The sequence below is a fragment of the Polypterus senegalus genome, chromosome 1 (assembly GCF_016835505.1).
Source record: "Polypterus senegalus isolate Bchr_013 chromosome 1, ASM1683550v1, whole genome shotgun sequence".
NCBI lineage: Eukaryota > Metazoa > Chordata > Cladistia > Polypteriformes > Polypteridae > Polypterus > Polypterus senegalus.
Window position 1 is genome coordinate 200,010,255 of NC_053154.1, and position 25,120 is coordinate 200,035,374.

Genomic DNA, 25,120 nt, shown 5'->3' on the forward strand with positions numbered 1-25,120 from the left:
ACATCCGTGGCAGAGCGACGGGCGCTGAGCAGGCTCCTGTCAATCATGGAGAATCCACTGCATCCACTGAACAGTATCATCTCCAGGCAGAGGAACAGCTTCAGGGACAGACTGCTTTCACAGTCCTGCTCCACTGACAGACTGAGGAGATCGTTCCTCCCCCACACGGTGCGACTCTTCAATTCCACCTTAAATGTTAACATTATTCAAAGTTATTGTCAGTTTTTATCTGCATTTTTATTACTCTTTAATTTAATATTGTTTTTTGTATCAGTATGCTGCTGCTGGATTATGTGAATTTCCCCTTGGGATTATTAAAGTATCTATTTTATTTATGTATGTATACAGTAATGTATTGCCTTTGTTTACATTTACAGTTTTTCTCAAATGCTAAAACACATTTCACAAACGTTTCCACCATGTTCCCCAATGTCTAAACACAACACCCTTTTCTAAAGCTACATAAACACAACCACACCTTCTCACTTCAAAACTCAAACGTTCACACCAAAAGAACAACTCGAAGCTTTCAAAAATGTAAACACTATACACATCATTACACACTACAGCAAAACAATTGAAAACACAATGCTCAATTTGTGAGAAGGTTCTTTGTTTCATAACTGCCAATGCATATTTTCAGAAACTTTACAGTAACGGATCTTCTTAGATCTCTGCAGAGGATTAGGCATTTAGATTTGTGAGTTTCATATGAAGAGTATAAATCTATAGAAAAGTCTGCATGTACACTACTGTAACACAACTTAATGTAAAAACAGAATCTGTGAAGTTTTTTTATTTACTTTATTCACACCACACACACACCACAATCACTGTGCGGCATCATGTCGCTGAGCTGCATCGGGCCACATCACCTCATCCACATCGCAGGCTATATTGTCTCTTGCCAGGCACCGCGGGAAAAACGCCCTGGAATGGCGAATCCATCCTTGGAAGGCCTCCACTGGGATGTCAACACAGGCCAACTCCATTGCCCTTAGCAGGTTCTCTCTAGTGTATGGTTGTCTGTCATAAACCTTCCATCTCCACGATGAGAAGAACTCCTCTATAGGGTTCAGGAAAGGGGAGTAGGGTGACAGACAGACATTTAAAAAGTGGTTACTGTTGGTGGTGAACCACTCTCTGATTTGGTTTGTTCTGTGGAAGCGGACATTGTCCCAAATGATCACATAAATGTGATGTGCGAGCCCAGGATGGTGTTGTTGGCAGTCCAGGAGGATGTCTTTTAGCTCCTCTAGGAAGGTGAGGAGACGTTGGATGTTGTAAGACCCAAGGACAGCATGCCGGTGGACAAGCCCCTTCGAACCCATGGCCACACAAAGAGTAATATTACCCCCCCGTTGGCCAGAACCCTCAGTGATGGCTCTTTGGCCAATGATGTTACGGCCTCTTTGCCTTCGTTTCTGCAGGTTGAAGCCAGCCTGATCCAGGAAGAGGTACTCATGAGGTCTGGCCATCGCGTCCAACTGTTATATCCTCTGTGAAAATGTGAAAGTGCACAGTTGTTCAGAACAACAGTCAATCAGGTAGCACAGTATTGTCCAGAAGTAATGTAGGCCACTGAGCAACACAGTATGTCCACTAACTGTACTGTGAACATGGATGTATACTTACTTGCACATACTCGTAACGTAGGTCTTTGTGTCGCACAGAGTTGCGCTCAAAGGGAACCCTATAGACCTGTTTCATCCGCATCTTTTGGCGCCAGAGAACTCGGTCTATTGTGGCCAAGCTGACATCATCAATGCTCTCAAAGTTGACATTATCGGCAATGACTTTGTCTCTGATCTCCCGGAGTCTGATGAGGTTGTTCTCACGAACCATATCCACAATGAGGGTTTCTTGTGTAAATATGGCAACCCTCCCACCTCTATGTGGCATTCTTTCAACTGTAAAGAAAGAAACATGTGTTGTCAATTGACATGTTTTACAATAACAACTGATTTGAAACCAATAGACTACTTTCACAGGCTTGTAAAACTGTATTGTAACAAAGAAAGCAATAGAGTACAATACCTGCTGTGTTGTCTGAATGCCCTGATAATGGTGGCCACGGTGAACCTACTCAGGTTTGGACGGACTCTTAGTCCTGCTTCAGGCATTGTCATGCCATGGACAATGACATGGTCAATGACTGTTGCTCGCATCTCGTCCGTAATGATGGTGCGAGGTTGTCTTGCTCTCCCTCCTGGACCTTCTCTTCTCCCTTGTTGGCCTCCTCCTCTTCCTCGTTGGCCTGCTCCTCTTCCTCCTCTGATTTGAACTCCTCTTCCTCGTTGACCTGCTCCTCTTCTTCCATGGCCAGCTCTTCTCCCTCCTCTGACACAAATTCCTCTTCCCCTGACTCTGCCTTCATCCATTGTGTTTGTTTGGAATCTTCAGCAAACTGTGCACTCTGAACTTGCTTTTATACATGTGGTCACAGCATTAGCAACAAGTGTCTTCAAGTTTGAGTTGTTGTGTGTAATGAATGACGCCAGGTGTGTTCATTGTGTTCAAATATTGTTGACTGTGGCAAGCATTTTGCATCACATGAGCTTTCATTTGAGAATATGAGCAGAGTTCTTTTGCAACTTGTGTTTTAGCAAGGAAAAATGTGTTTAGATTTATGAGAACGGAGGATTGTGTCTTCATGTGAAATGTGTTTATGATATTGGAAAATGATGGCTAGATTTAGTAAATGTGTTTAGACAACTGGTCATTTGGTTTAGAGGATTGGCTTTTGTGTTTTAGCATTTGAGAAAAACTGTAAAATATATATCTACCTATCTATTAGTCATTTTTTTAATATGTCTCTACTGTACATCTAGATAATCACTTCACAGAAGTGTTTCAATTTTTCTGGAAGCAAAAGATCATAACCAAAATGACTTTTGAGACCCTGAGACAGTAGTGGTATGTATCCAAAGTTCAAATCCAACAGTTTTACCAACAATACACACTGCATGTCACCAAGGTCTGTATTTATGAAGTGATTAGACATGAGGAGGAGATCACAGAGATTCATGAAACACTATGATATGGTTGTCCCTTTAGTTTTGTGAGTAGAATTCCAAAAACAGATCCAATGTGACACCATCACTGTAGAACTACACCTCAGCCTGTTTATTCTGGCTGAGGGTTTGGGTCTGGCAGAAAGTCATTGAGTATTGTAGGGTGCTACAGAGTATTATTGCAGGTACTATTTGGAATTTTGCTTCTGTTTTCTGGATTTTGTATTTGGATAGAGGACTGACTGTGTTTACTTTTGGTTTAATTTTCTAGGTAAACCCTTTTGTCTTTTTTTGCCCTCTTTCCTTGCCTCGACTTTTTGTTTGGATTATTTCAATAAAGTATTTATTTATAAAGATCTTTGTTTGCTTTTACTGTTTAAGTCACAGGTTTACACTATTTCATTGCAATGACATGGAGAAGTGCTGCAAGTCCTCCAAAGCAGGCCCAAAAAGTACACCAGAACCTTCATCGACCTGCCCAGAACAGGCTAACCTCAAACCTGCAAGTCACCAGTCCTTGGACCAAAAGAAGGCGTTTGATTGGGTGGACCACAAAATATTTGTTAGCCATCATGAAATAAAATTTTGGCTTTGGTTCTGCATTTATAAATGACCTTAGAATGTGATACATTAATGTTTTTGGGGTTTTGAAAATCAATTGTATTTTAAGTAAACCATTTGCTGTTAAGAGAGGAATTAGACAGGAATGTCCTCTATCTAGAATGATATATGCCATATCTACCGAGTCCTTTTTTTGACAACTTGGGAAACATTTAGGACTAGCGATTCCTTCATGTGAAGGTCAGAGTTTTAGGTTTTTGGCATATAAAGATAATGTGATTGTTTTTGTTAAATCCACATAAGATGTTGCAATTTTGTGTAGATGTTTAGCATTACGCAGGTGGGCTGGCACCATGCCCAGGGATTTGTTCCTGCCTTGCGCCCTGTGCTGGCTGGGATTGATTTCAGCATACCCCTGTGACCCTGCGTTAGGATATAGCAGTTTGGATAATGACGGACTGACTGACTGTTTAGCATTATTATTAATGAATAAAATTTTTATCAGATTAACGGGGACCAGTCTGGGTTTGCTTCCTGGGTCCTCTCTGCGTGGAGTTTGCATGTTCTCCCTGTGTCTGCGTGGGCTTCCTCCGGTTGCTCTGGTTTCCTCCCACAGTCCAAAGACGTGCAGGTCAGCTGCATTGACAATTCTAAATTGTCCCTAGTGTGTGCTTGGTGTGTGGGTGGGTGTGTGTGCACCCTGCGTTGGGCTGGCACCCTGCCCAGGGTTTATTTCATTCCTTGTGCTCTGTGTTGGCTGGGATTGGCTCCAGCAGACCCCCGTGACCCTGCACTTGGGATATAGCGGGTTGGAAAATGGACGGATGGATTGATTTTGTTTTTGATTTAAAAAAAATGTAAGTGTCACACAGGGAATATGATAATTGGGACTATGGTAAATACCTGCCTAAAAATAATGAGCCTACTGCAATTATTTGCCAAAAAATAATTTATTTAGTAGATGTGAAATATTGGTTGGTGAGATCAGTTGTAGAGTTTTCTAATAAAGGGAAACATAACCAGAAGCTGAAGGCTGGGATCCACTGCACTAACTTCTTACTGAGAACTAGACACAGGTCTAGTGTGATAATGTTTCTAGCTTTATACCTATGCATTTTATACCTATGTACTGTATTTTCTATGCATTGCATGGAAATTAAAAACATTCTTGCTTTGTTTTATTATGGCCGTTTGAATTACTTTTCACTAATATGTATGTTATAATATTTTGATCTCATATTATTTTAAGTACTTTTTTTAAAAAAAAAACCAAGAAATTTAAAATGAGCAGGTGCCAAATGGCAAAGAATGAGCTTCACCAGGACAATACTGTATAGGAAAATCATCTGTAATTCCCAAAAGAACAATCGACTAGAAGGTTCCAGAAAGAAACTTTATTTATTTGGATGCATAACAGGTAAAATAATTAGTACATGATAAAAGACTTGGGAAATACCAAATGTATTTCTATATATTTTGAAGGTGGAGCTCCAGGAGGTGTGGCCACCCTGATGTCACTGCTGCTGGGATCTCCCTCTGGGTACTCATTGATCCAGTGAAAGAACCTCAGCAGCGAGTTGTTGAAATAAAAACAAATTTGTAGTAAACGTTTGCTTTATGTGTACTGTAGATTTACTGGTTTAATGATCATTTTTACTCCCTCTTTGCTAACAAATTGTGTTTTATGACTAGTTTGTGGTGCAGTGCCTTTTTAGGCATAATATTTGTTGCTCTTTTGAATATTTTGTTATATATATTTTTCTATTTGAGTTAAATGAATCTTCAATTTTTAAAGATTCTTTGTGGGACTGGTCTCTACAAGCCAGAGTCTGTTGGTCCTTGCCCTTATGAGACATTTAACGTTTGAGACTTTTCTTGATATTTGTCAATTTTAAAATTTCAATTTTTAAAGCAAACTCCCCATTTACAGACCTGCTATAGACCAAAGCTGGCAGGTAGCAATTTGGGAACCTGATGCCTTCAAGCGAACCTTTTCTGTTTTGTGACTGTTTTTTGCCAGTTCAGAGCTACAAATCACAACATAATAATTAAAAAAATAGCAAAAACCCCAATACAAATGAAAATACAGAAGCAAAGGAAATAACCCTGGCTGTAACATAACATATACTCTCTCTCTCCCAGAAGGGGAATATTTTGAATATTTTGAACATTAAAATCCTTAGCCCCATTTTTGGGACTAGGCTGCCTTAGGTAAGGCCTACTCCGGAGGCCCAGTCCTAGTGGAGTTGCTATCTGGCTTTTGTTTATTTTGAGGTCTGCTCACTTTTTTAGCTATTTTGGTATTTTGGAATCACAACCCCCTTGGGTTCAACACACAAAGGACATTGACGATCACATATGCAATAATTCACACAATACACTAAACTGAAATATATGATCAATACATAAAAATAAACTGCAAACACTAATTAACAAATAATACAATACAAAAAAGAGACAAGACAAACATTTTTAGAAACATACATTTATAAAAGAATGCACAGAGGGTAATATATTTAATACAAAGAAAAATATTACATTCATGCATTAGGCCCTGACTATATGATATCTGGGATATTTTTATCTCAAAGCCCTGAAACTCAAAATTATTTTTAACATGACACTAAGCATAATCTACAGTTCTGGAATCTACTTAAAACAAGGAATTTAATAAAGGACAAGAGCCAACCTTTGACTGAGATTGTCTTTAGAGAAAAACTTCAGATCCATATGGGCCCTCCAAGAGCTGTCACTCCTGAATTATAATATAAATGAGGCCAAATGGTTCTCATTCCATCTGTATAAAACAGAAAAATGTGCATGTGTTCTATCTTATAGTACATTAACAGTCAAAGTTAGATGAGAGAATGCACGAACAGAGAGAGATAAACAGACTCAACTGCTGAAATGTTTTTTAGGCTTGGAACATTTTTTGTATGACATAATCCTTCTGTTAATTTTGTGAACCATGCTTGCTTTACTAAAGTTTTGTGGGAAGCTTGTCGCTATCATGAAAGCATGTACCAGTCCTGGTTAGGATGCCAGTTGATCTCAGCGCACATACTCCCTCATATTATCCATCCATCCATTATCCAACCCGCTATATCGTAACTACAGGGTCACGGGGGTCTGCTGGAGCCAACCCCAGCCAACACAGGGCACAAGGCTGGAAACAAACCCTGAGCAGGGCGCCAACCCACCGCAGTCCCTCATATTAGACGTATTTAAAATTACCAACCAAAACATACTAAAATATCTTTAAAATCTGTAAGGAAACCAGTTACCTAAATAAAATTCAAACAGACACCACACACAGAAACTAGGGACCTTGAGCTGTGAGCCAGCAGGGACACTATGCCACTCAGTGTCATATTATTCAGTTTATTCTTGTACAGTACACTTCTACTTATAAGACCAATATTCTATCAACAATTACAAATACAGTACAAAATTACATTCTTAAGCCTGTTTAACACTACTTAGGTTCAGTGGTGGCAGTGACCCACCACTGCAACATAACATGGAAAGCAAGAATCAACCCTAGATGTTGAAACAAGTCCATAGTAGGAACTTGCACATGCCTTTGTGGGGCCAAATAATCACCAGTTAAATAAGAACTAAAAAATATAAAAATGTGTACACAAAAAGAAATAAAGATTTGTAAAACCTGGTCCATACACATTTCTAAACAATTTACTTTCATAAATCACAATCATCTTGTAAATGTGCTTACATGAGCCCATCTCCAGCCTTGCCAGCCTGAAACTGGCATATATTGATTATGCTAATCAATCACATTATTATGCATTCATGATGCTGCAGAACTTTATTGGCTGGTATTACAGCCTCCTGCCTGATGCATCAAGACACCACCACCTGATTCTTGCCTGCATGTGAGGTGTGCTATGGTGCACTCTGCACAGCACTGAAGCGTGTGGTTGAAGAATAGCATAAGGCGCCAGCATCTGAGCAGGTAGCCACAATCACCTGGCATATGTAATGACATTATTGACGTTACAATAAATTGTATAGAACATATATGATAAATTGCGAGTTTAGCCAGTTACCCTACCAACAAGCCAGCCTATACATAAAGCAGCATTGTGGGCAATTATTCTTCCAACACTACTTTGCCTTGAAATAAATGAATCATGGGTTGTCCCAGACAACTGAATCATAATGCTTCTCATCCTGGCATCACAGACAACTTGAGCATTAATGGAATGTCACTGCTTATGGTTTACAAAAACAATATCATTATCACTCTATACCCTTATTGCAATATGAGTGCTGTATAAATTGCTCCAGTTGTGTTAGGAGAATCAGACACTGCTACAAATGGCCTTTTTATTTTGGCAAAAACAGGTTATATTTTATATATGTACACCCACATCATATGAAAACTAAATGTAGCACCTCGTCAGTTAGTTAATAGTTTCCAGCACACTGACCTATCGGGCATTTCACAGAGAAGTAACAAAAGGTAACCAATATAAACTAATGAAAAACCCGGAGACTTTTTTTCAGAGCAAATTGGCAGCATTGGCTCACTAAAAAATAGGCCTTCTAAAATACAGATTGTACATCATAATTAATCACTTTTGAGGAGCAACAGGCTTGTCATGGTGATATCACAGTAATTAACTGGATTCTGCCTGTTCTACCAAAAGATATTAAATGGTAGACCATTAGAGCAGTTACATTTACAAGGAGAATAATGTTGACCAGAATAACAAGCAAAGGTCAAATCTAGAAGGACAATCAAACCTTCACCAATACCACACAAAAAAATGAGAGTTGAAAAATGTAACCAAAAGTCAATAACCTGAGATTACTTTACTAATAAATGCATAGAGTATTAAAGAAATTATCCACAACCATGGATGCCAACTAACACATTTGTGACATCACCAAGCCAGATGTATGATAATCATGCCCCCAGAAACCAAGCATCACGTATTGGCAACACAATCACAAAGTGGTGGCGCCCAAGAAAAACAAAATGGTGATTTGGTAATTACAAAAAAATAATACTAAAAGGTAATATAAACGAAAATACTAAGATTTGATTATCTGAAGTTCAAACCTACAGAAAATTGATTGTGAAATTTAGAAAAATATTATTCCAACTGTAAAAAATATTTTCTGTACCCCAAATCACAATCATTTAGTGTAATTAGTGGTCCGTGGCACTGTGCAAATTTTAAATAAATAATTGCGTTCCAAAAAGTGTAGGCTCCAATTGGGCACAGGTGTGAGCGAGTGCATTTTGCACTGTGGTTAATTGAAGGGCTGACTCACTGCATTGCATACATGTGCAGAATTGGGCGGATCAGTCAGGTGTTTCAATGATGCTGTGGATGAAGCAGCTCTTCACGCCTGTGCTCAATTAGAGAGGCAGTAGAACAGAAGTCTGCATGGCAGAGAGGAGGCGAGACAGAAAAAGAAAAGAAAGAACAGAACAAGCCAGCCAGCCAGTGTGGAAGAGACAGCATGGTCATTGGCCCCCCAAAGCATCATCCCCACTGAATACTTGTTGATGCGGAGTCCTCTCCAAGGATCCAAGGCATGCCAGGGGAGTGAGAAGGATGACAGGAGGAAAACCGACTCTGAGCAGTCTGGCTGGTGCCGCTCGAGGCAGCTAAGACAGGGATTGGTTGGTGAGGACTGCGGCTGCAGGAGTATCTGCCAGCTGAGCAAGTAATGGGTGAGCAGGGGAGACGAAGTTGTGCTGGGCTAGTCAGACAGAACATTGACTCAATGACTGTGTTGGTTTTATTCTCATTTTAAATTCTGAATTTTACCTCATGGATCATGACTGTTTTTAAGGGTTATTTATTTATTAGGAACTTTTTGAGTACTGAGCTTTTGGACACTGTCTGTATTTATTTTGAATAAAAGCAGTGTATCAATTTCACACCTACCCTTGCTATACGTGTCCTCATTTGCACGGCTCATCTCAGTAACGTTATTGACAGTGGTGGGTTCAAGAGGCTCTCAAAGAAAAGTGTGAGCTTTTCACATGTAGTCATGGCAGCTATGTGTTGTTTTTAAACACTTGTTTGAGATGTGTAGCTTAGTTCCATTTTGTGCAGTATAGAGTAAGAGGTGTACTGGACCAAAAATGCAGTGTAATCACCTCTGGTCATTTGGACAGATATAATATTGTCTGGTTTTTGCTGTTCCTGGAACAACATCAAAGTCTTCATTCTACCACAGCTTTTTATCTTCAACCAATCAAATTTGGAAGATATGATATCATCAGGTTTCTGTAGTTCTTTGAAAAAATTTGACATTTGATGTTACTAATTCAGCTTCAACCCATTAGCTTTAAACTTAATTTTTTCCACAGAATTTCAAGAATTTGCTAGCAATTTGATAATGAGAAGTTAAGGGTTTTTTCTTTATTTGGAATTTCACATGCTTTTTTATGCATATCTTAGTTTATGATTTCAGAAGCTGAACATAAAGTTAAAGTTTATGCAACATCATAAACCTAGTATGTCAAATAGTGCTTTCAGATTTCACATCAGTCTCTTACTGGCAAAACCCCCTGTTCAAAGAAAGAAAGATCCTTCCTTCATCATTCATTCAAATGCTTGAAAATAATCTAAGCATTGAGGAAAAAAAAGTCATTTAAATTTCTACAGTATACTTTTTCAGACTGTTATTAATGGATATAAAATTGTGTGCCTTCTCTTAGGAATTCATTACAACTATTATTGTTTCCTTTTACTTAATTATTTACATTTTACTAAATTCTTTTTCTATTTTAGTATGTTTATTGTTATTGCAATGATCTCTTAAGGTCACCATTGTGTCAATTTTGCTTATATGGATGCTGACATTTTATATGACTGGTTGCTAAACCTCAACAACAAAAATGTGATGGAGTGACATCACTTATATGCCATTGTTAGGAGTTTGAGTTGACTAGTTTGAACATAAACGGCACATGGACCTGGAAAAGGAAAGCACCCCAAGAATGAGGCAGGAAAGAGTTGTCAAAAAACAGACAGTGATCAGAAGAGGAAGGACTAATTGGAACCGCATCAAAATCCAGCTCACAAAGCAAAAACAGAGAAAACATTTAACAAGATTACCTAAGAATCCTATTCCTTATCTCATCGGAATATTTTGGTTGTTAAATCCAGAAACTTGGACATAGAATAATGTCTGACACCGCTCTAAAATAGCTGCTGGCAGATGTCACATGCCACTGTGCAAGGTAAAACCTTGATGGCAATGCTGCATTGTTGCCACAAAAAGAAACAACCACAACTGCTAGAAAAATAACACAAAATGGTGATAAACCACACACACACAAAACGAAGCACAAAATCAAGGCACAAAACATATTAAACAAAATAAATTTGTTTTATAATAATAAAACAAAAAGTTTAAATCACATACAGCAGGTATAAATTAATTCTCGACTGTCCAAAATGTAGCAGGAGAGAAAGGAATGGGAAGTTAAACTGATACTAAAATTTAACACATTACAACATGGTTTAAATAAAGACAATAATATATGGCCAGATATGAGGGCTGCTTATATCTCTCTGGCTGGCCCAGACAATTTGATTACAAATCCACATTGTAAGGAAAACTCATCAAAAACTTCAAAAGACTTCGTTGGACAGTTCTCTTATCAAAAGATCTTAACTATACATTGTTCTCCTGTCCTGCTAAGTAAATCTTAGGCTGGAGAGGTCTGTTAATTTTTGACATTGAAGACCAACTTAAAAGTTTCCAAATGCTGTTTCATTTTTGGTGTATATATAAACATAGGGAACTCCAGTTTCTGTACTATATCTTGCCGGAAGAAGAGGCCTAAGCTGCCTTGAAAGCTTGCATATTGTAACCTGTTCAGTTAGCCAATGAAAGGTGTCATTTTACTTCACTTCTCATAAGACATATTTCATTATTTAAAGGGAAAAACATGTCCCAAATTGAACCAAAAGATGCCAAAACTGAAAATCATGACCTTGTCTAAGACTACTGCTCGAGCAAATAATAAAGAATTATATAGGAAAAAAATTTGGTTTAGAACTCGTTTGTTTTTGACTTAATATTCAATTGGCATTTTGGTTTTGCTCATGGTCTCAAAAGAAACGTTTGTAACAGATCTTGGCTTTGTGCGTGACTACTCCTTTGTTTTTGTCTTCAAAGAAAGATGCTACTCATCTCCTCAGCTCCAAAAATTCACATTCAGTAGAAGTTTAAAATTCATCAGTACAATTTCTTTATTACAACAAATGAGCCTGAAGGACTGAATGATCTCCTCTCGTTTGTCAAATTTCTAATGTTCTTATCTACAAAACATGCCTACTCAATTGTCATCATTACTCCTGTGTAAGGTAATCACAACCACAACCCTAATCTTAAATCACAGCGTAAGGATGTTTTATGAAAACAAAGTTCAAAGTACGCTTTGAAATAGGTGCGTCAAGAAAGATACAAAAGATGTGTCACAAAGGTGTGCCACGTCACATGACTGGATTGTAATGCAAAGGCCACTAAACATGATTTGATGTGTGCAATTTGACTGGCTGCTGTTATTCCAAATTTGAACATAATATGCTCGGAGTCCGAGAGACTGAGGAAGGGATTCAGCCAACTCACGCCAGACCACTGCCTTCTTCAGTGATGCCTCCACCACGCTGTCTAGGTATTCTGCAAGGCTACACTCTCCCAACTTCCTCGTCCCCTTCCAGTGGCGTATTGAGTGCGTGCACACTCGGGTGCTTTAATTTGCCACCCTCCAACATATCTGAATATTTTAACCTAAATAGAAAATTAAAATGACGTATAGAAAAAATTAAGATACATTTTGCATATATTTATTCATATAGAAACAGCAATATATAGAGAAACAGCAATTTTTTTTTACATATGCAGTAATTATTTACAAGCATCAACTTAGACAAGAATATAGTGATATAGTATAGACGCACTGAAAAGCCGTGTTCTAATTATTAGTTTAATATAATCACGCTGCGAAAACCAGAACCAGTGTAGTGTACAAGTGAAAGGTGGGGATGCTTTCTGTGCAGAGCAAGAACGCATTCGAATTGATAACGAAACGAAATTTTATATTGTAAATTAGTTGTTTATCTTCCTAGAAATTATGATCGGTGTAATTTTAAATTTATTTTTGTTATTGCCTGATAAATTTCAACTGCTGTGTCTGATATCGTCACAGAAGGACAGTCCAAATTATTTTTGAAACATTTGTGGATAAAAAACAAGAGAATTTAAATTTTTTCATTTATGAGTGATATTTTTCCGAACCCTGCTGCTTACACACAAATTGAACTGAGCCTTTTGGCCAATAATGCCGCCCCCAAAAATGTTCCGCCCGGGGCGGACCGCCCCCTCTGCCCGACCCTAGCTATGCCACAGTGCTCTTTGACCACACCCCAAACTGGCCAGCCCCATCTCACTCCACTTACCCAGGATCAGAGGCAGCCCGACTGCCCCACTATCTCCAGGTTCTGTGAACCAACAGAAGGCTCGGGTTCATGTGGCAGCCATACATACAAGACGATAGTTCTCAGCAGCAGGAAGATATGAAATAAAGTTCTCTCACTGTTTCATGTCTGCAGTCTGCTAGTCTACTCCTGAAGACAGTGTACTTATCAGGTCCATACCCAAAGTCTCTACAATATCTTCCTGCATACGGTCTCTGTTTTATGATGTCAGAGGCTAACTTCAAAGCTAATTGACTGAAGCTGAATGAAAATCACGAAAGTATAAATTTATTGTGTTTCCAAGAACTATGTTTTTTGGAACATTACCAAAAATGGAAGGAAAGGGCGTTGTGCAAAGTAGATACTATGAGTCAGCCAACCAGTTCAAAATGGATTAAGTGGCCTTGAAAATGTCTGGAAAGACAAGACAATTTGCACCACAATATTTTCCTCCTCTCTTGTGCCTTGAATGCAAAACTCCGTCTCTTATGTTTGATTATGAGTAAAGCTGTAGCAGTGCAATTGAAATCGTAAATTCCTGGATCTGAACACTCGCCTTGTTATGGTTCCGGATTTAAGTGGAAATTCAACACTGTAGTGGCCGTTAAAGGTCTTGGTGGGCCACTATATTGTATGGCATTACCACCCCCTCTGGGGTTAAACGGGTTGTTATTCTTCAAGCCACATTTGCGGATTCGTCAAAACCGTTAAACAGGAAAGTGACCTGCTGGGTAGCTGACCGGTTCTAGTTTAAAAGGGGCGACCGGTGGATATGAATTATGAGGCAAGCATGTCCCTTTAACGCATTTTTTACGCAGCATGCGCCCCCTTAAAGCGGAAACTAAGGGACTGATGTGAAGCAATAGAAAGCATAACAATAAATGGTTGCTTTGCAGAAGGATGCGCGAAGAGCAGTTACTTAACACTGGGCAAACGGCAGTCATTATCTGCAAAATGCAATTTACATTTACTTAAACGGAGAAGATCTTCATGAACAATATCTAAATAACTATATGAAAAGTATAATAAGTAGTAAAAACAGAAGAGCTCGATGCACGTACAGTCTCCACAGCGAAGTTTTCTTTTGACAGTCTGTTTTAAATTTCCTTTTTTGGGAAGCACCCGTCAGGTCTCTGCTGTTTTCTTGTTAGAAGAATTTGCCCACGGGGATTCAGTGTGGCTTTGATTACAGTATATGTTACCTGGAATGCGCCAGGTCCACCTTAAAAGCATAGCGCCTCCTTTTGTGGTTATCGCCAAGTTCTGACTTGCTTACTTCAGTCACTTCTTGATCTTCTTCTGTTAAATAGATTTCAACTACTTTATTTTAACAAAGGCGAGTCATCATTTCATACACAAGCGGAATATCCAGGTAGACAGCAGCTTTGCCGTCCCTTTCTAATCCACCTGAGGAATAACTGCAGAGTATCTTGCTGCAAAACCTATACAATCCATATAGGGGTGGGACGGACACCCCCACCCACTCCCCATCCTCCATCCCCTTAAAGTAGTGGAGCTTCGCACTGAGTTTGCCGCAGCGAGGAAGATCTCAGAGTACTGAAGTGGTTTCTCTATCGCTCGTTTGGGTTTTTTTTTTTTAATTGGGTGGAAATCGCGCGTTTTTGATGCGGCGCCACCATTATAAGAAGAAACACGACGATGCACAATTCGTATTCTTTAACGCCAGTGAAAGCCCTAAAGCCGGTCGTAAGCGCGTCTTTTCATTACCTGTTAACCGGTACGATCGTCTGTATTTAAGGTCTTCTGCCTTCTCCATACACAAGGAGTCTGCGAGGGCAAACAGGTATTCCTCATCCGAAGCTGCAGTCGAATGCAGCAGTTGAGACTGCGTTCACTTAGCCTGAAAATTTTCGTCCAGCACACTGTTGACACAGGATTTTTTACAATTAGCATTATCAAAGGGACTGGGGAATAAAACGTTTTGTTGCTGAAGCTACGCGTTTTTTGTTTTTCTTTTTTGAGCGAGACTGGAGGGAAACTGTTGCAGCTCTAAGCAAAAAGGTGCACTGGACACTCGGAGAGACTTCATCGAGAAAGCAGCTGCAGAAGTGACAGTATCCAGTCAACCCGAAAAACGCCGAGAGCGCTGTGAAGCGGTGAGGATTCCTGGCACAGAAGGCAACGATCGCACAGCAGGGTTTTTCCAGGAGCTGGGAATCTGGTAGGAGAGAGCGACGAGGGTACACGTCCTTCTTCACCCGGGGCTTCAGGTGAGTGCACACTGGCACACTTTATTTATTCCTATACAAATTTGCACTCCACCCCGTTCCTCTTTTGTACGAAGTTAAAAATGGTTTCATTTTGTGCAAGTTCGTGTCTAATCCGATCGCACCAGGTTGCTGCTTGACAGATGCTTTAGACTTGTTAAGTAGGTTCTAGAGCAGAGCTAAATTGAAACAAAACGCCTAAAAATTCAAAGCCCATCCGCCTTACCCGCCTTTAAAATGATCGGCAAAACATAGGTCAGAAATGTCGCCCCTTGGCCCACACATCTGGCAGGGGTTTCCTGATCATCAGGGACTCTATATGTGCCCCAGAGAGCGAGAATGCCTGCCAGCATTTATTTTGTAACTCTTCCCCCCTTGGTGTGATTTACATTGACGATGTATGGGGACAATTTTAATTCGTTTTAAAGACAATTATTTTCGGAACTATACGTTTCCTGTTGACTGTGGGGAAAATTGAGCCAATTCCAGTACCAGTGTGCATAAGGCAGAAACCACTACTATATAAAATATAAACCAATTCCATGTTAGCAGCCTAACAGCATGTTTCAGGGTGGTGACCTAACTGTGAAGTGAATCAAGGGTTCAAGAGCTATAGGGTGCACCACCCTATAGGAAGATTTTCTTAATGGGGAAGAAATTCAAAGGAGGGCTATTTGAAAAGGTGTGACTAACGTATGACTGGAGTCGCTCAACCAGAAAGTTAAGAACTTACTCTTCAAATAACAAAGCCTCCCCCACTTTAATGACCTTTCAGTAACTTCTGAAAGCTATAGGCACAGCCTGCCAAAATGAGCAGCTGTACTCTTCTGAATGGAACTATTCCTTTCTTAATTTAAAGGGTTCAAAGGCAATAGATACAGGGGACACATCATGCACTGTAGAACTAGCAGATGATTGTAATATTTATGCAAAGTTCTAAAAATGCACATGATAAAATCTCAGTCTGCCCAGTTTCTGAACCCACTTACTCCATTACACAGTTCTAGATCCCTAACTGATAGCACTATGTGTAAGACAGGAAATAGCTCTGTATGTCTCTCACAAACGTCTATTACTCACACCAGGCCAACTTAAATTAACCTAACTTGTACATCTTTTGAGTTGTGAGTTGGAACCTGAAGAAAACCCCCACAAGCATGGGGAGAACATGCAAACTCCACATAAGTAGATAGTAGGAAGGTATTTGGACAAGTCCTTGGAGTTTTGAGGTAACATTTTAAATTAATACATAACCGATGGTATAATAAAGTGTAAGTGAAATACACTCACTGCTTTTTGAATTCCCTATCTCTTTTGTAGTCTAGTTAGCATGTACAAACCAAGCTTTGCAGTCAGCACTAGGTTCAGTACTTATTTACAGGAACGGTGAATTAATTTGTATAAACCAGTCAAAATTTGTTGTGTTTTAGGTGTTGTACAATGTAGTTTAATGGTTTGTGTGCATATTTTATAAGATTTGTCTCCAAGTGCAAGCCTCTTGCCAGATGTGCATGAGTATTAAAGTGTTCTTCATGATTTCAGACCTTCCTTCAGATTTCTGTAGGTTTAGGTTTTCTGGTTTCAGGTCACAAAGACTTAAATATTAGGCTAACTGTTGACTCTGAACTGGTATGGCTGAATGTGACCTGTGAGGGACCAGTACCTCATGCTGGGTTGGTTGTCCTCTAGCTTTGAATCCCGCCTGTTTGGAATTATAATGGGGAATAAAAGTTAAGAAAATTAAAGGATGGATACATTTTAGACAAAACTTCTTCATGATTGCGCTAATTGGAAGTGAAGCTGCAAAGAATAATATAGTATAACATTTTTTGTATATTAATCCTTATTTAAATTATTTATATACATCCAAACAGTTTACACATGAGGTAGACAGTTCATTAGTCAATCACAGAACAACACGTATGATTGTTGTGAATGATCTATAGAAATCCAGCAATTCACAGACTCCAGTGATGTACCTGGCAGTTGTTCATATGGCGTTTGCATGTTCTTCTGATGTCTTCATGGGTTTTCCTTTTTGGGTGCTCTGATTACTCCTGCATATCTTTAGTGACATATGTCGATTGCCAATTTCAAATTGCCCCAGTGTGACTTTGAGAGTTGTGATTTGTTTGTGTCAGCGTGGACCCTTTGATGGACTACACTTTTGTCCTAGAGTTAATTCTCTACATTTGGATTAAGGGAGCTAGAGAATGCTAGGGTTTAGTTCCTGAGTTATTGCTGCTGGGTTACCTGCTGCCTCTCTGCAGCGATTGCTAGGAAAGTGAGTGTATGTATGGCTGGATAAATATGGCAATGAAGTATTTCATTACACTTAAATTTGACAAAAAAGGAAAATATTTACAACCTGATTTGTTTGTAAAGTATTCCTGAAGACGATTGTTTAATCAGAGCACATTTGAGGTTGTAACACCAAATCCTTGAAAATTAATACATGCAAAAACTGCTGATCAATCTGTCATTTTTATAAAACTTGATATTTAATGGAGAAAAGGGACCTCTGGACATCTTTGCTTAGACTGCTACCACTGTGACCTGGACCTGGTGAAGCAGCAGAAAATGGTTGGATGGATGATATTAAATAACAAGCCTGGGCCCTGTGTTTTTTTATTTCCAAGGATTCTTATTGACACCTTCATCAGTTAGGGGCCACACAAAATTGTATTTTAAAGTTAACAACCAATTATTTACTATTCTTGCATTATCAAGTAGAACTTTAAAGATCCCAAAGGTGTTGGTTTAGCTGGTTTTGCAAAGTCTACAATTTCTTATAAGAAAGAGCCCAACCATTCATACTCTGAAACCTTTTTATCCAGTGTAAGGTCTATCTTAAGTCTTCGGCAAATTACACAACTTCTAATTGGAGATGATGTCTAACCTGATGACTGCAGTTGTTGAACTTTTATCCTGATGGTGTCAAGATATACAACTGGAAATTTCGGGACATGACAATGAACACAACTCCATGATGACTTCTCAGCACAGTTTTGCATCTTTAACATTTTGGGAGCTCTCCTCTTTTTATAACACATAATAACATGTCACCTGATCAAGTTGATGCTGTACGAATACTTTCAAACTACAGCGAGTTCAGCTGCAATCCTGGCCCTTTCTTTTTATTTTTTTCCATTCTGTTGTGGTGCGTTAAACATGACATATCAGCCTCCGTCTGTTACTTGTAGCTGCATTATATGAGTCTTCAGGTGTTCTCAACTCTCGCATATACACAGAGCTCGCCCCTATGATTTAAAAACAAAAATAAACCTGTTTGATTTTGTTGTGGTGAATTCTCAGTTGCTGGGGATGTCAGACTACACAACACTCATGCTGATGCATGGCATTTATTATGTTAGCTAATCAGTTTCAATTCATTTTTTGTACAGAAATCTTCTTTAAGTACAGGCTCTGAGGGCTTACACATGCAACTATAATGCGCTAACATTAAATAATTAAAACACATAACATCTGTATACATAAACACATTACGTTAAAAACAAATTAAAAAAATAAATAATTGCAACAATTTAAAGCCCATCAAATTATAATTTTCTTAAGGCTAGTTGATGGCAAAGGTGAGAAGATTCAACTCCAGATGACAGAATTCCTGCAACAAGAAAATCCCCTCAGGGGTCCATTATTGGTTATAACAGAGCAAGTCTCAGTTTTAATGACCTAGGCTAAAATGGCTGTCCTCTGACTTCTCCACATTCTGCAATACCCCAAGTATGTGCTGGGCAATGTAATAAGAACCAGATTGAATTCACATGAATCCCAATTTTTCTGGCGTTGCTTTACATTTGCAGATACAGCAGCTTGGCAGTGTAGCAGGAGCACTAAGTATGACAGCAGCATACCAAGAACAGAAGCTTAACAGAGGAGGGTTCATACAGTAAAAGCCTTTATATTTAAACTATTGCCTAGCAGCTTATCTATTTACATTGTAAAAGCTGACAGAGACTTTTTGCTTAAAAAAGTGACCTGCCACTGGCACCCTTGGCTTCTTATACCTAGACCAAAAACAGTGCTTTTTCACTATATTTGTATACTAGATCAGCATTACTAATTTGGATTATGGTTTAGATTATTAATAGATTAGCAGTACATTGATCCCCCGCTGTATCGCGGTTCATCTATCGCGCCTCCCCCATATCGAGGAAAAATTCAATAAGTACATCCTACCTGTAGTGTACTTTGCAGCCAGTTCATAACAAATCATACGGGTTTCAGCAGTCACTATGGTAGACAAAGAGTTTCACGTTACAGTACCCAGATGATTTCTTACAAGACCCGCTATTGGCTGAAAGAGGAGACTCAACCAATCACAGCAGGATTTTCATTCTCTTAGGCTCCGATTGGCTGCTGCCAACATGGTGTAATCTCGAAAGAACAGCGAACGTGGGTCCCTGACACTCAGTTCTCTGCATGTCACGTACCTTGCTTGTGATCCGATTATTGTGAGCAAACTTTTTGTGAACTTTTCGTTTTGTTTTAAGCCCTACGATGGCTCCCAAGCGTCCTGCATCTTCTAAGAAGGGAAGGAAAGCGTTAACGGACATTGCTTGCCATTACGGCTTGAATGAATTGACAGTACGCTACATTATTATTATGTTAATCATATACTTAGCCCGACATCTACATATCGTATGTGTTTACAAAGTGTGTTTTAATAAGTTTACATATGTTTAAAGCATGTGAGAGGGGTATTTAAAGGCTTAAATTATAAAAAAATGTTATTTATATGGTCTTTCTATATCGCGGATTTTCACCTATCGCTGATGGGTCTGGAACATAACTTCAGAGATGGGCGGGGGATCACTGTAATCATTTTGGCATGCTGTCCAGGGCTGTTTGCTGCCTTGCTCTCAGTGCTGCCAGATTAGGCTTTGGCCTCCCATGACCATGAATTAGATTATGCAGGTTTGAGAATGTTATATTATTTATCTGGACACTACTTGCTCAAAGTAATCTTACCCACTAAACTGACGAAACATCAAGCATTTAATACATGGCATATGCATGCAAACTCATAAGATAAGTAATGTTACTGGCAGTATTTGGTCTTGTTTTGTAATTCACTTTAATATTTTGCCCAGGTAAAAGAGAATTGCATTGTTCCTGTTTTAGATATCAGTATTGTTGCACAATAGATGTTTGAAATACTTTACATTTCTTACAAAACTGTGTTCTTTCACTAGTTTAACTATCCACAAAATCAGCTTTACCAAGCTTTTCTCATCCTTGGATTTAACAAGGCATATTTTTCATTATTTAAAAGGTGGAATGGTTAGGTTCAAAGTGTTATTTATTAGGAAGATTGCAGTGAAACTGCCACCATGAAGGACAAAGGAAAAACAGTTCTGCAGCTGAGAGAAGTTCATGCTGCATTAAAAGGAAGTGCTTTTAAACTGCGCACACACTTTTAGTCTCTGATAGCAAGACCTTATGCTGCTTGTATAAAGCTGTTGTTTGTTCCTAAATAGGAATGGATTGTTCAGCCTCCGTAATTGGTTACAGATGGACATTTTCCCAAATTCCAAGAATTCTCTTTGCTCTGTCTATTTTCTTATTGGAGAACTAAACAAGAATGCTTCATACTTAGATACGTGATTTTTCATGTTCCTACTTATTGTGGATCCAGTAAGTTGCATAGAGATTGTCTTGAAGGAAGTGCAATGTAGAGCCCAGTAAATCCATCCATTATTCAACCCGCTATATCCTAACTACAGGGTCACGGGGGTCTGCTGGAGCCAATCCCAGCCAACACAGGGCGCAAGGCAGGAAACAAACCCCGGGCAGGGCGCCAGCCCACCGCAGGGCACACACACACACACCCAAGCACACATTAGGGGGACAATTTAGAATCGCCAATGCACCTAACCTGCATGTCTTTGGACTGTGGGAGGAAATCGGAGTACCCAAAGGAAACCCACGCAGACATAGGGAGAACATGCAAACTCCACGCAGGGAGGACCCGGGAAGCGAACCCAGGTCTCCTAACTGCGAGGCAGCCCAGTACATCCAATACATGAATCCAGTTTAAAGTTAAGTGACCACACTATCATCACAGAAAAAGACTGATTAACCTTTTACAAATGGAATGTGCTATTTGAGCTTTACATTAGATGTCTGATTATGGCAAAACTTGTTTGTGAGATAGAGTGTCTTAAATAGCTGATTTGGTGATAGCTCTCTTTGGAGTTAAATATATGACTTTTTGATGGCTTTAGAGTGAGGGTGTGGGTGGAGAGTAATTATCATTGTGCCTTTAAATCGGCTCCCCCAAACCCTTAATGTACTCAAGACAATACAACCGCTCCCTCACTAATAGACTGATTATCTTAAGAGTCTGGGTTGCTCATGTCTCCCTGGTCTATGAACTTTAAAGAGCTTCAACTCTATTGTGGCGTGCATGGGCGTATTGCTTTAATCTATGCCAAAACTCTTTTAAATACGAACAACCTTTAGTTTCACTGCACTAGAGTTAACTCCATGCCTAGATGCTTTACATCTGTATATCTATTGTTCAAATGTTCAATCACTTTTCACTTTTTGAACCTGTACATTGGCATACAGAGTTGTTTTGGGCCAGAGCAATATGAGATGCAAGGCAGGACACACTCTGGATGTGGAACTAGTCTCTTGCTGATCGTTCATGTGCACATTCACTCAATGTAACAGTTTAGAGGTGATAACCAACTTAATCTGGAAAGCCTAGAACACTTAAATTACTTGTTTAGAATCCTACAGTAGAGTTAAAGGCAGGGGTCAAACTAGTAACCTTGCAGGTTATTTTGCAAAGCCTTAGCTATTAGGCCAGACAGACTGTATTCAGTTATTTGCATCGAATGTGCGTTGGCATTTGTCCTTCTGTGACGAAGAAACTCTTTGGTGTGACTTTTTTAAGCTGGTGATGCCAAGACTCTTACCCACACAGTTATTCTGCATAATGAAGACAAGGCCTTATTTTCTTTTAAAAATTATCCTTGTAAGGGCTGTTGATACATATTGCAGGTTTCTAGAACTTGTGAAAAGGGGCATTATATAATATGTGTTTCAAAGGTAATGATCATTTTCTGATGAAGAAATTTAACTACTGCTAACCACCCTCTGTTTTTTCAAGCATGTTCCAGTTTTTAGAATATGATCCACAATCCACTTTTATTAAAGGACAAATGCCTGTGTGTGTCTCTGTATCTGTGTCTCCATCTGGTTGCTAGGATTAATAAGAAAATTTCAAAAACAGCTAAAAAAAATGTAGAAGAGAAAAAAAAAATAAAAAACATAAGGGTTTACAAATAAGAATAGTTTACAAATAAGAATTAGTTCTATCGTCTTATTCTTTTGTCTGACATAATACACTGACAATAGCAGTATGGTAGTAACTTTCTTGCAGTCATCATGCCACTTGAATGATGTTTTATACCTATAATGCTAATGACTGAACTTCACATGGTGGGAAATGGATGAGTAAAAATAATGATAAATCAATGTGAACGTCAAGAAAGCAAAGACTCAACACGAATAGGCTATTGTTGCAAAACCAGGTCAATGTGATATTGACCTCTGCCACATTTTCCCAGCAAAACACTTATAAGAGTAAGAGTGGTCAGTTTGTTGAGCAACGGCAAGAAGAAGCATTGATTCTATGAAGGGAAGGGGTTGGGTGCGTTTTATTATACCAGAGCAAATAGACAACCCATGTATCAGATAAAAATCATAAGGTCTGCTTTGATTGCTTAGATTTCAAACCTTCTTAGGTGGGTAACACAGCTAGTGTAATATACTGTAACATGACATTCTCATACCTACATATTCCAGTTCAGGGTCTTGGTATGGCACACACCCATATAGAGTTAGTTTAGAATTGCCAGTTGATCTAACACACACACACCTATGGGAGTGCTAGATTAAGCTCCACACAGACACAGAGGATATATGAAGTTCACCAACAGACAAGGACATGACAGAGGATTCAAAACTATGTGTGAAGATAGCAGCACAAGTCAGTCTGACAGTGCTATTCCCAACACCCAATCCATAATATCTCTCTATTATAAAAAAATCTTGGGAGGGAGATTAGGGAGACAAGATGTGATCTTCTCGGAAGACAATTTGACATCCTGCGAGAGACACTTTAACGTCACGCGAGACAACATTTAAAACAAGTTCACGGACATCTAACCTAGCACTTGTTGGAAAGCTTTTGGCAGACACACTTCTTGTGCTCCCAGCTCTTAAAACAACGACAAGTGACAAGCAGAACATGCAGATCACCAGCAGCAGCAACAGGCCAGCAGATGATCCGACTGCTTCACCGTAGTGTGCGTTAAGCCCCGCACAACGTGAGTGGCTGAGATACGAAGTGGCAAAAGGACAGCTGCTGTACAGACTTTTGAATGATCAATGTGCTGCGTGACAAGCAGAACATGCAGCTCGCCAGCAGCAGGAGCAGAAAGACAACAGCTGATCTGATGGCATCTCCTTAGTGTACGTTCAGCACCTTCCACAATGCAAGCAGCGTTATACGTTCTGCGAGAAAGAGATTTAACTACGCTCGGGCTAGAAATAAAGGACAAGTATTGTTTTTACAAAAGTTTTAAAGTAAAAGTGAAAATAATGCATATGTAACAATTCCCATGAAAATATCAATCTCTTTAAATTGTATATTCGGTAAACCAAACCCGGGGGTTGGCAAGTGAAGCGAGCAGGGTGCGGAGCCCCCTAGTATTTTATTACAAAAAAAATCCTTGGTGGAATAACTTTTCAAATAACCATTTGAAGCAAGAAAAAACAAACACATTCAGGTGTTATTTGTGCTTTTTAGAGGCAGAACAGATCAAAAGATCTAGGATACCGAGTCAGACTGCATTGTGTGACCAAAATATATAAACCCAGAAGTGTATGAACTGGTCATGCAACAGAGGAAATATGTTATTGTCGATGATAGAGCTCTGTGCCATAATACCGCTGTTATTGAACTGTGGTTTTCTGTATCTTGTCTGGATTGCACCATTATCCATATCATCTCTGTGTGTGAATCTGATGGAGATTATCCAACATCAAACCATAGCAATCTAAGATGCTCAAGCTCAATCCAGTCCAGATGCAGTTCACAAATCTCAGCAGCCAAACACAGGTTTTGTTTTAAATGCCATGAATGAAATCCTGTCTGTACGAGTTATTGGCCACAGTTAGCAGCATTACATGATAATCCATTAAAGGACCCCAATTATCTGTATTGATGTAGGTGCTACAATGGCCTGAATCAAAATCTCTTAACAATTAAGATTAGGCATTAATATTAAAGAATAAGTAACAGCAACAGAAGATAAGGTTAGATGGCTGGAAGGACAGAAAAAAACAAAACAAAAAAATGGTTAAGCTGGAAAAAAAATCTGCAGGGTTTCCAAGACCAAAAGACCTTCCAGCTCCCACTGAGCATTCTACCTAAAGTAAATGTTTCTAAATTAAACCTCTTAGTTTTCAAGCTTAATAACACATGCAGCCATCCATATGAAGACCAACAAGTTTGACTCCTACCCAGCTGACTTGTTTTATATGGTCCAAACTCAGTTTGTTTCCAAATTTGTCTTTTAATGAACAGACTGAGGGATGACCCTCTATTTAGGGTCATTAGAGTTAGCGACATAAAAATCTAAAGTTGTACACTTGTTATAATGGATTGCAGGTTCTGAGAGCAACTATTTTTGTCAGAGTGTAATGATTCAATCAAGCTCAAAATTAGCACTGCCTCGAAATTTATGTTGAAGTTCCAGCTAGGGTAGGGGTTTTCAGACTTGGTCCTAGGGACCCACTATGGCTG

The 25,120-nt window shown here is 39.1% G+C and overlaps 2 protein-coding genes across 2 annotated transcripts in view; one reads left to right on the forward strand and one right to left on the reverse strand.

Moving 5' to 3' along the window:
- Window positions 1-388: 388 nt before the first annotated feature.
- On the reverse strand, window positions 389-14,346 carry LOC120537792. Its single transcript, XM_039766997.1, has 3 exons — window positions 14,110-14,346; window positions 1,636-1,910; window positions 389-1,499 (listed from the first exon to the last, which is right to left on the reverse strand). The coding sequence occupies exon 3, from the start codon at window positions 1,476-1,478 to the stop codon at window positions 831-833; it is 648 nt and encodes a 215-aa protein (XP_039622931.1). The 5' UTR covers window positions 1,479-1,499; window positions 1,636-1,910; window positions 14,110-14,346; the 3' UTR covers window positions 389-830.
- A 236-nt stretch (window positions 14,347-14,582) lies between these two features.
- The window catches only part of si:dkey-240h12.4 (death-associated protein kinase 2), a 114,698-nt gene continuing 104,160 nt past the window's right edge, over window positions 14,583-25,120 (forward strand). The window contains exon 1 of the mRNA XM_039766985.1: window positions 14,583-15,279. The gene's annotated coding sequence lies outside the window, so the exon portion shown is untranslated. The remainder of the gene's footprint in view (window positions 15,280-25,120) is intronic.

Excerpts from the sequence above, each read along its gene's own strand:
- LOC120537792 (XM_039766997.1), bottom strand. The coding sequence starts at position 1,478 with ATGGCCAGACCTCATGAGTACCTCTTCCTGGATCAGGCTGGCTTCAAC.